The sequence below is a fragment of the Monodelphis domestica genome, chromosome 4 (assembly GCF_027887165.1).
Source record: "Monodelphis domestica isolate mMonDom1 chromosome 4, mMonDom1.pri, whole genome shotgun sequence".
Taxonomy (NCBI): Eukaryota; Metazoa; Chordata; class Mammalia; order Didelphimorphia; family Didelphidae; genus Monodelphis; species Monodelphis domestica.
The window spans coordinates 420,836,050-420,846,841 of record NC_077230.1 but is presented as its reverse complement, the minus strand read 5'-3'; the positions used below and the strand labels follow the sequence as shown (position 1 = coordinate 420,846,841).

At 54.6% G+C, this 10,792-nt stretch overlaps 1 protein-coding gene across 1 annotated transcript; it reads left to right on the top strand.

The window, feature by feature from the left end:
* The first annotated feature begins 238 nt into the window (after positions 1-238).
* PPP5C (protein phosphatase 5 catalytic subunit) lies at positions 239-9,810 on the top strand. The gene is made up of 11 exons (XM_056796281.1): positions 239-411; positions 6,696-6,817; positions 7,009-7,074; positions 7,431-7,529; positions 7,643-7,748; positions 8,165-8,307; positions 8,396-8,483; positions 8,608-8,648; positions 8,816-8,994; positions 9,092-9,173; positions 9,248-9,810. Exons 1-11 carry the CDS (start codon positions 300-302, stop codon positions 9,308-9,310), a joined length of 1,101 nt encoding a protein of 366 aa, XP_056652259.1. The 5' UTR covers positions 239-299; the 3' UTR covers positions 9,311-9,810.
* The last annotated feature ends 982 nt before the right edge of the window (positions 9,811-10,792 follow it).

Below are 10,792 nucleotides of genomic sequence, written 5' to 3'. Positions count from 1 at the left end.
TCCATATCTATTACTTGATACCTCTGTGTCCCTGAGCAAGTCAGGGAAAAGTGTACAGAGACCTAAGAAGTGAATCGAGCCCCTTCTGGCCTAGTGGACACTAGGAAGAGCCTAGGCCTGTCCCCCTCTCCTCGTCAGTAAAATAGTTAAGATCCTTTCACCTTGAGAATGCAGTGCTGTAGATGAGGGGGTCTTGGGGACATAGCTCCCTCCCCTCTGTCTTGTCTGTCCATTGACTTGCACATCCCCATCTCCTTGTCCAGGTGGTGAAAGTCAAGCCCAATGACAAGGACGCCAAGATGAAGTACCAGGAGTGCAACAAGATTGTGAGGCAGAAGGCCTTTGAGCGAGCCATCGCTGGGGACGAGCACAAGCGTTCAGTTGTGGACTCCTTAGATATCGAGAGCATGAGTGAGTCACCCCCGGCCCACCTGGGAGGCAGGAGGGGACATGGGCAGCTCCTTGGCCAGCGGGGCCACTACGCCTGACACTCCACGGGTGTCCTGCGAGGCCCCAGACCCATCCCGGCACTCTGCCTACCCACCCCACTGTCCAGGGAGGTGGCTCTGCTCAGGAACGTTGGCTTAGCATACGAGTCTCCTCTTCATCAAGTCTTCCCATTCTCTCGGCCGTGGTACTGAGATTGTTATAGGCAGCTCCATTCTCCCACTGAATTGGAGTGGTAGCTGTCTGCGAAGCCAGGCGTAGGGCATGGTTCCTCCATGTTGCACATCTTTACCATTCTTTCCTGGTGCTTAAATCTGACTGGCCTGATTCTGCTCCTTTCCCCATGACTCATCCCCTCCACTTCCAGCCTCTGAATCCTGAGGGAGTGCCGTCCCTTTTGTCTCCCCAAGGAGAAGAGCTGGCAAGGACCTCGGGGTGCACCTAGGCATGGGCCTGCCCATGTTGCCAGTCTGCTCTCCTCCCAGCTTATTGGTCTGGCTCTTGTCACCTGGCCTTGGGCCATTCTCACTTCCAAGCGTGTTTCCTCATCTGTAAAACTAATGACACTTACCACATACCGCATAGAGGGCCCACAGGCAACATGCTCCAGAAACTTGAGCTATTGTCACTCTTTTTGTTCCTGTTGCCATTGGTGTCTTCTTCCCTCCATTCTATCCTTCCAGGACTTTCTCTCCTAATCTCCCTCTCATCCAGTATCTCCTCTGTACTGGTCTCCCTTGCCATTCTCTCTTCTCTCCCCTTCTTTCCCCTTTTGTCCTTCCTCTTCCTCCTCCCTCCCTCTCCTCCCTCCTCTCTTCCCCTCTTTCTTCCATCTTCCTGCTCTCTTCCTCTCCTCTCATGAGAGGAATATCTCTTCTTTCCCTGCCTCCTTCCCTATTTCTCCCATCCTTCCTATCTCTGTCTCCAGGCCGGGCTAGGAAGAGTCTTACTAAAGTCTGTTGAGTCTTATTTGAGCTTTCTTTTATTTCACCTTATTTCAGAAGGTAGACTCTGATGGAATCCTCCTGCTAGGTTTTTATTCTTCCCTCCATCACTGATCAGCTACTTATTGTTAATGCTGCCTCTATTTTTTCATATCCTCCTTCTCAGAGTGTAGCATAAGAATAATACCCTCTTTCCCTCCCCCTCCCCAAGAATAAAATCAATTCCATGGTCCCTCCAATTCTGTCTTCAAGTACACTGTGGAAAGTCAGGGCTGGGCTTTTTAATGCTAACCTCAGAGATTAGGGAGATCCAGCTAACAACACCCTGTCATTTCTTCCATATGACTCTGGTCTCTAAGGAGCCATAAATCTCAGAGTTGGAAGAGATCATCTGAAGACACTCCCCCCCCCCCCCCCCCGCCCAGTGATGGTGAATCTTTTAGAGACTTGAGTGCCCAAACAGCAACCTTCACATGGCATGTGAGCCCCACCTATTACCCCAGACAAAAGAGGGAGGAAGCACTCCCATTGGGCTGCTGGGCAGAGGGGCAGGTGATGAGAGAAATGTCCTCAGGCTCACATAGAGAGTGGGGAAGGGAGCAGCCCCCTCCGGCACAAATGCCATAGGTTCATCAACATGGCCCTAACCCAACCTGTACCTGAATAGGAATCCTTATGACATCCTTAAGTTTTCTACTAGCCTTTATGTGAAGTCAGCCACCTCCTGTGGCAAGGAGAGCTTTGGGACAGCTCACAAAGAACCTTGGTCTTTCCCTCTTCACCTCCTGAAGCTGCTCCTAATTCTAGCCTCTTAGGGCTAAGCTGAAAGGTCTGGTCCATTTCTCTGGCCATCATCCCAGGCCAGGCTCTTTCTTCTCTCCTGCTATCTTAATGACTATCCCAGCCTTTTAGGATCTCCTTTCTCATCCTTGGACCTTGTCAGATTCTTCCTTTCCCCTTGAAGCTAAAGGCTCTGCCAGTAGAGTACACACTTGGGCAGGCTCTACCAGGCCCCAAAGCCTTTGATTTCAGACTTTTTGGAGAGGAGGCCTTGTCCGAAGACCATGCCACTTCAGCATGGAGCTGAGCTGAGGCATCACCAAACTAAACATAGGACGATGAACTTGGTGAATGAAGGCCATCCACACTCATTAAGTGTGATAGGGATGTGACCTCTATTGAGGATGGAGGGAGGAACACGCCCAAATCACAGATACTTGCAAATGCAGGAGAAAAGGTATTCCTTACATCTCTGAAGCTCTTTCAAAGTCAGGAGGTCATGTATTATTAATTCCATCTTACAAATAAAAGAACTGAGTCTCAAGAAGTAGCTGAGGACCAGGACTCACAGATGTGGAAGGAACTCTACCTCTCCGGTTTCAAGGGACACTTGCTTGTTTCCTTGTGAAAGGATTTGGTGAAAAAAGTAAAAACCCCAAGAGAATGCCAAAAACATATTATACCATTAAGGAAGTGGAACCAAAGGAACTAATGAAAAAATTCTGTTTTCTCTAGAGATCATAAAACAGCAAGAAATTCAAGAATGGCTCAAAATGGAAATGAAAGTTGGAGAATTTATTAGGAATGAAATAGGATCAGCAATCAAAGCTAGGAAAAAAAATGTTAAGTAAATAGTTGAGTATGAAAAATTGAATTAGCTATTGGAAAAATCCTTCCAAAACAGTAGAGGCTCTGAGAGAGAGAACAAAACTTGAACACAAAAATAGTAAAGTGGAAGAAAATTTGGCAGAAGAGAAACAAAATGCAACAATTATGCTAAAATAATGCATAAATCCCATGAAAGCCCAAGTAGCAGATTTTAAAGAGAGAACATTTAAAGAGGGAATCCATGATTTTTATGGATTAGAAGATTATAAATCTAGAAGGAACCTCAGAGGCCAGCACATCCAACCCTGATCTTATAGATATAGGAACAGGTCTCAGGAAGAGAAATGCCTGGTCAAGATCCCACAGGTAATATCAGAGAAAGAATTTGAACCCAAGTCTTCTGACTCCAGGAACAGGGCTCTTTTCTGCTATAGAGTTCATAAACCTTTGGTGCTGATAGAGATTCAGGGGACAATAAAGTCAAACTCCTTCATTTTGCAGATAGAAAAATGGAGTTAGAAAGAAAAGGTTTTGCCCAGGGTCACACATCAAAATTGATGATTGAGGCAGAACTAAAACTCCTAGTGTGGAATCTGTTTTGCCACATCATATTCCTAATTTCAGCTTTTGTTTTTCCAGCCTCAACTATTTTAGCTTATTATCTGACAGACCTTTCCCTGAAAATCTAACTATATAAAAAACTGGGAGTTAAAAATATGAGCTGATTACCACTGGTTTACGTTGTGGCCTTGGGTTAGTGCCTTTTCCTCTCTGGACCTCAGTTTCTCCATCTACAAATTTAGAGAATTGGACCAGACAGTCTCTTAGGGCTTTTGAAGCTCAGTCAGTGACTCCTTCATTCCAGCTTAAGACAGAACATGTTGCCTTTCTCACAGCTTCTTTTCCATTTTTCCCCACTTCTGTCCCTTCCCAATGACTTTTCAAACCCTCCCTACCCCTAACATAGACCCTTCATTTAAGTACAGTGGGAGAATAGAATAAATCAATATGCTCCTTTCCCATAAATCTTCAGAGTCTAAGTTTACTTAGGAGAATTAATTTCCTTCCTTAGTCTTTTTTTAAAAAAATAGTTTATCTTTCTTGTGTTCCTTTTGTTTGGGCCATTTACAGGTCAAATAACCTGCTTTCTTTTGTGAGTTTATTTTTGCAAGAATGTCTCAAATAGCTTGTTATTAAAAGTTTAGCTTTCATTGATGATCAGGCTTAAATGTATAGGATATGTTATTTTGGGTTGCAGCTTGAATTCCTTTTCTTTTTGAAATATACTATTCCATTCTTTTCAGCAATTTCTCAGAGAAAGCTAAAATAATCTTGGATTATTCAAACTATCCTTTCCTTCATACTTGGAGGTTTCTCTCCTTGGTGGCTTGCAGAATTTATTTTTTGTTTTTGAAGTTGGGGAAATTTAATCCGTATGTACCCTGGAATTTGAAGCCTGTTTTCCTTGCTCTGGGGCTATTTCTGGATTCTGTGGATCCACACTTTGCTGTCTACATTCAGAAGTGTGGACAGTATTCTTATATTCTTACCTGCAGGATGGTATTTAGGCCTTTCACTTTGATATTGTCTGGGAGGATCTGTGATCCAGAAGTTATCTTTGCACGACCCCTCTTTAATGTCAGTCAGTTTTGTATTTTAAATGCTTCCTAGCTCTGACTTTCAGTTTAATTTCATTCCTCATATGATCTTTCAACTTTTATTTCCACTTTAAATCATTTTGGAGTTTCTTACTACTATTCTGTGATTTCTAAAGAACAGACAATTCTTTTTCATTGGTTTCCTTAGTTTGGTATCTTTAATGATGTCGTAGTTATTCATTCGGCTTCAGATTCTCTTTGGGTTTTTAGTTACTCTCTACTTCTGTCCGGTTTTAGCTGTTTGGGAACTAGCCTTTTATTCCAGCTTTCTTGGATTTTTTGGTCTTTCAGGCCTCTAGTGGATTCCCAGGCACTTGATTCTTGTTTCCCCCTTCACCCTCTGGCTTCTTCCCCTCCCATTGCCCTTCAGACTATGAAGGCTGGGCTGCTGGGCTGCCTTGGCCCTTTCACTTGGGGGAGGAGATGGGTGGAGTGCGTGGGTAAGCTTCCAGGGTAGGGGTCTTTTTTGCTTCCTGGACCAAAGCTCTCATCCCCTCGGAACTGTGGCTGAGGGCAGCCCTGGCTCTTACCCACTTCCCCCACTCTCTTCCTTGGGCTAAGAGGTATCCATGCCTACCTCCTCTGATGGACTGAGGAGGGTTCTGGCCAGATCTTTGCCATATCTGGTGTGGTGCTTCCGTGATGAGGTTTTCTTGCCTTCCCATGTGGTGGCCTCACTTAATCTGCGCCTGGTGAATCCTTCCTTTTACTGTGGGTTTTGGAGGGTTGGTGGTTGCAGCGCAACAACAAATGACCCTGTAATTATGTGTCAGCGTCTCTTCTGGAGCCCAGAGACTACAGGCACGATGTGTCAGCCATCTTTCTCTATCCGGTGTGCTGAGGGGCCTCTGAGGCCAGCAAGCTCACTCCCCAGCTGACTCTGGGACATCGTAGACTCTGCCTGTAGGGGGGTGCCACCTCGGGCAGCCTGTGGGAGAGCTTGGATTGTTAGCAAGTGTTCCCTTAGGTTAACCTTAAATCTCCTCCTCGTTGGTCCTAATTCTACCATCTGGGGCCAAGCAGAACAAGGCTTGTCCCTCCTCCCCCTGACAGCCTCCAGGCCATTGAGGGCACTGGGGCTCCCTTCAGTCTTCTCAGGGCCTGACATCCCCAATTCCTTCACGGGCCATCATCCGGTGCGTCCCCCAGACCCGTCGGTCTCCTGAGAGACAAGCCCCCCTCTGGACCTACCTCCCGGCGTCCCCCAGCTTGTCCCAGCCCCGTCCTGTGCCCACAGGCCGAGCTGTTGTCGGGCTGTCGTTGCGCATCAGTTCTATTTCAAGCCTGTTTGGTGTCCCAAAAAGAAAAAGGCATCAGAGCTGCAGTCCCAGGCTGTGGACAGCGGGAGCGCGTGCAGTGTAGAGCAGTCCTCCGTCCTGGATCTGAGCAGGAAGCCACCGTCTGCCCCGGACCTCTCTGGGCCTTCCTCTTTGTCCCAGGAGCCCCGGGGAGCGCGCTTCAGGAGAAGCCACGGCTTTGGAGTCGGGCCGACTTGGTTCCGTGCCTCGAGAAGGGCCAAGGGCTCTGGCGGGCTGCCCAGAGGGCTCACGAAGGCCGTACTTTGCTCCAGAACAGCCCGGCGTACTGCGCCTGCTTTCGCCTGGACCCTCCGGATGTGTCTGCTTTCAGGAAAGACGAGCAGAGAGCAGATGGAGTCTCCGGGCTCCCGCTAACCCGGTGGTGGTCCGAAGCGCCCTCCTCCCCCGGGGGATGGAAAGGCGGTCTTCCAGGATCCCTCCCATGGGAGCCCTTCCTCGGCCTCAGGGCTCTCCCTCCTGGCCCTCCAGCCGATACCATTTCTGCTCTGAGTTCTGCCCGCGCCGACCAGGCTCCTCAGTGTGGCCTGACATCCCGCACTCCCGCGCACTTTCACTGCGTATTCCTGTTGTCGAGAAGATCCTCCTCCTCCAGGAAGCTCCCCCTGCCTGGCCCAGCCTGGCAGAGCAGTTGTCCCTGCCCGTGCCTTGTCTCCAGGCGAAGCCTCCTTAGGGAGGAGGAGCAGGGCTAGGGGCTGATGGTGTCGCTCCTCTGCCCCCAGCCATCGAGGACGAGTACAGCGGCCCTAAGCTCGAGAACGGCAAGGTGACCCTCACCTTCATGCAGGAGCTCATGCAGTGGTACAAAGAGCAGAAGAAGCTCCACAGGAAGTGCGCCTACCAGGTAACGGCCCACTGCCCTGCCGTGGGGGCGGGGGCCCGGGACTGAGCTGGCAGCGCCGCCCGGCCTCAGTTTCCTCCTCTGTAAAATGGCCGCCGGTGCCCGCTCCGTGACTTAAGCCCTCTCCAAGCAGTGGGGAAGGGAACCCTTGGGGTTAGCCCGTCTCCCTGTGCTCATAGCCCAATTCCCCCCAGATTTTGGTGCAAGTGAAGGAGATCCTGTCCAAACTGACCACGCTGGTGGAGACCACACTCAAAGAGGTGCCTCTGTGTTTGAGGGTGGGGAGGGGCAGGGGCGGGTGGGGGATCCTTCAGGCTTGGGAGAGAGGAGCGGGGAGGGGAGCCCGGGGCCCCGGCAGGCACTCACCTGCTTTGGGTTTTGTCTCCCCCTGGCTCTCTCTGTCTCTTGACTCCCCCACATTTTGGTCCCTCCTCTTACCTGCCTCTCTCTCTGCCTCCCTCTTTCCGGGGCCATTTTGGGATCTCATCCATCCCAACCGTGTCTGTCCGTCTCTGCCCCTCTCGCCTCCTCGTGTCTTGCTCTCCTCCCCTCTGGGCCTCTCTCTGTCTCTGCTGTCTCTGTGTCTCTCCCTCTTCCCTGGCCTCTTTTCTTTCAGACAGAGAAGATTACGGTCTGCGGGGACACCCACGGCCAGTTCTATGACCTGCTGAACATATTTGAGCTCAATGGTTTGCCTTCCGAGACCAACCCCTACGTATCCTTTCGCCCGCTGGCACCCCTCGCGTGCGGCCCTCGGCTCCCCCCGGGGCAGGGGAGGGTCGCGGGCTCACGGCCCCTGCGCGTTTTCCTGAGCCTCGGCTGGCGCAGATATTTAATGGAGATTTTGTGGACCGAGGCTCCTTCTCCGTGGAAGTGATCCTCACCCTCTTTGGCTTCAAGCTGCTTTATCCCGAACACTTCCACCTCCTCCGAGGTAAGCCAGAGCCCCGCGGACAAGAGGGCCTCTGTGGAAGGGTGTGCTCGCGGCCCGCCCCAGCATCCCTCTCGGCCTCCAGAGCAGGTGCCCCCGCCTCCGGGGAGGCCGGCCCCCCTGAGAAGTGTGGCCCGGGCCTTGTCGAGGGGGGAAGGCTCCCGGGAGGGGGCGCTGCGGCTCAGGGGCCCTAAGCTGCCCCCCTTCCTCGCGCGGGCCTCGAGCTCCCCATCTCTGTACGAGGGCTCCGAGTAGTCTCCGAGACCCCTTCCGCGGCGAGCCTCAGCGTTCTCCAGGCCTTCGTAGCTCTTAGGCTTCTCCGGGGGTCCCGCCGAGGGCCAAAGCCCTGCTCCATTCCCAGCCTTAACAAGCAGGCCTGTGAGGCCAGGGTCTTCCCTCCATCCCTCAAAATCCCCCAGGGAACCACGAGACAGACAACATGAACCAAATCTACGGCTTTGAGGGGGAGGTGAAGGCCAAATACACAGCCCAGATGTTTGAGCTATTCAGCGAGGTATTTGAGTGGCTACCCCTGGCCCAGTGTATCAACGGCAAGGTGCTGGTAAGCCTTGGTGGGGCCGGGGCAAGGGGCCAGCCCGTGGGGAGCTGGGGGGAGAGAGGGGTGCCCTCACACGCCTCCCGCTCCCCAGATCATGCACGGGGGGCTGTTCAGCGAGGACGGCGTCACCCTGGACGACATCCGCAAGATAGAGCGGAATCGGCAGCCCCCGGATTCTGGTGAGTCCTCCGGGGTCTCGGGAGGGGAGGGGAGGGGAGCCCCTTCCCCTCTCGGCCACGCCGGGCTTTCCCGGGAGTCCAGGCGCCCCCTGATCCTTTCTTCTTCTCGCCCTTCCGTCCGCAGGCCCAATGTGCGATTTACTGTGGTCAGATCCACAGCCCCAGGTCAGTGAGCGCACGCCTCCGGCGGGGGCGGGGGCCAGCCGGTCAGGGGTTGGGGCGGGGGCGGGGGCGGGGCGGGGGCCGGGGCGGGGGCCGGGGCGGGGGGGCCGGGGCGGGGGGCCGGGGCGGGGGGCCGGGGCGCGGCCCGCGCTGAGCCTTCTCTCCCCCAGAACGGGCGCTCGGTCAGCAAGCGAGGCGTCAGCTGCCAGTTTGGACCAGACGTCACCAAAGCCTTTCTTGAGGAGAACCGGCTGGACTACATCATCCGTAGTCACGAGGTGAAGCCCGAGGGCTACGAGGTGACCCACGACGGCAAGTGTGTCACCGTCTTCTCGGCCCCCAACTACTGGTGAGGAAGCCGGGCCCCGCCCCTGCGCCCCCTCCCGCCCCCGTCCCCTGCCCCTCCAGCCGTCTCACGGCCCTTCTCTCCGGCCTTCCCCCCTCAGCGACCAGATGGGCAACAAAGCCTCCTACATCCACCTGCGGGGCTCCGACCTGCGGCCCCAGTTCCACCAGTTCACAGCAGTGGTGAGTGGAGGGCCGTGCTGGGAGGGGGGGAGCCCCGGGGAGCCTCCCCTGAGCCCGCGCCCTCTCGCCCGCAGCCTCACCCCAACGTCAAGCCCATGGCCTACGCCAACACGTTGCTGCAGCTCGGGATGATGTGAGGGGCCGAGGGGCCTGGGCCCCGACCGGCCCCGACCCTGCCTGCGCCCGCCGGAGGCCGCCCGGCCCGGAAGTTGGAAAACGGAGACGTTCCACCTGCTTTTACTTTGTAAACTTTGTATTTATTCCCCCACTTTGGTTCGAGGGGTCTGTGTCCCCAGGACGATGGGCATTGGTGGGCCGGGGCTTCTGGGGGCTCGCTGCCCCTGGGCATTCTGGGAGGAGGAGGCAGCGGTGAGAGCCGGGGAGGGAGGACGGGCAGGGCCAGGGGAGCTGCTCCAACCCCCTTCGTTTGCATGGCTCTGCCCCTTCCCACCCCATCACTGAAGCAATAGGCCCCCCGGGGGCCAGGGGTCAGGGGTCCTCTCCGCTCCATCCACCAAGGGCCCCAGGAGGGGCTGAGAGCCAGGCCCCCAGAGCCCCCCAAGCTATTTTACTGTGTAATTAAATATGTTAAAATAAAGTCATTATTGTAAGCCCACCTGGCTGGGGATGAAGCGAAGCCCTCTGCCGTGTTCCCTCTGCGCGATCCGAAGCCCCAGCCCCAGGCCGCCCACCCCATGGCCGCCATTGCCTGGTCTGGCTCTCCAGGCTTCCCAGGGGCAGCTCCGGCCTCTCCTGCGAGCCCGAGTCTGGATCTGGGTCTGCTGCTCCTCCCACCTGGGGAGGCCTCAGCTCGGCCTCTGGGTTCCTAGTGTTTGGGGGGCGGGTTCATAGACGGGGTTCAGCTATGGCACCAGGACTGAGCCAAGGACTCGCCTAGGAATAAATGGGCATCTCCTTCCCAGCCAGGGCTCCTTCCGTCCCTAGCGTGGCTGCTGGGATGGCCATGTGCATGGAGCCTCCTCTCTGGACCTCAGTTTACCCTGTAAGGTTTCTCCAGCCGCCGAGCACTCATAGACACTCCCCTCCCCCTTGCAGTGGTGGTACAGAGGAGGGCAGGCCCAGGCCGCCTCTCCTAGAGGCCTCTGGGTTTCCTTCTGAGCTAGCTTCAGCAGGGACCACCAGGGTTACTGGCCTTGCAGGAGGAGGTCCGGGGACAGCACAGCGGGGACACACGAGGCGGTGGGTCATGCCTGATGGAGAGTGAGCTTCTCCAGGTCACCAGGGGCTGCCTTCCCTCGCTAGAGAGCACACTGTGCTGCGCTGTTGGGTCCGGCAGCCCGTCCCTGCCCAGCCCCCTTCCACGCTGGGTCCAGATTCGGACTTGAGGCCTTTCATTGGCCTGCTCGCCCTCCTCTGGCCTCCCTGGTACGCCCCCAGGGTCAGAGCACGAGGACATCAAGTCCCATTCTTGATTCTCAGATTTTCTCTCAAATTCTGTGCTAATAAGTGACTATTTGAGTCCAGGATCATAGAAGATGCTGACTGATGGGTTCCAGGACCCTCGTCAGACCCCAAGAGGCGCTCTGGGGAGTGAGTCCCCGGAGGATGGGCAGGAGCCCCAGCTTCTCTCCCCTTCGGCCCCTGTCCTGGGCCGGCCT

Bases quoted from the DNA above. Each gene is read 5' to 3' on its own strand.
- PPP5C (XM_056796281.1), top strand. From the start codon at position 300: ATGAAGTACCAGGAGTGCAACAAGATTGTGAGGCAGAAGGCCTTTGAG. The intron at 412-6,695 runs GTGAGTCACCCC...CTCTGCCCCCAG, and splicing joins CTTAGATATCGAGAGCATGA to CCATCGAGGACGAGTACAGC. The intron at 7,530-7,642 runs GTATCCTTTCGC...CGGCTGGCGCAG, and splicing joins CTTCCGAGACCAACCCCTAC to ATATTTAATGGAGATTTTGT.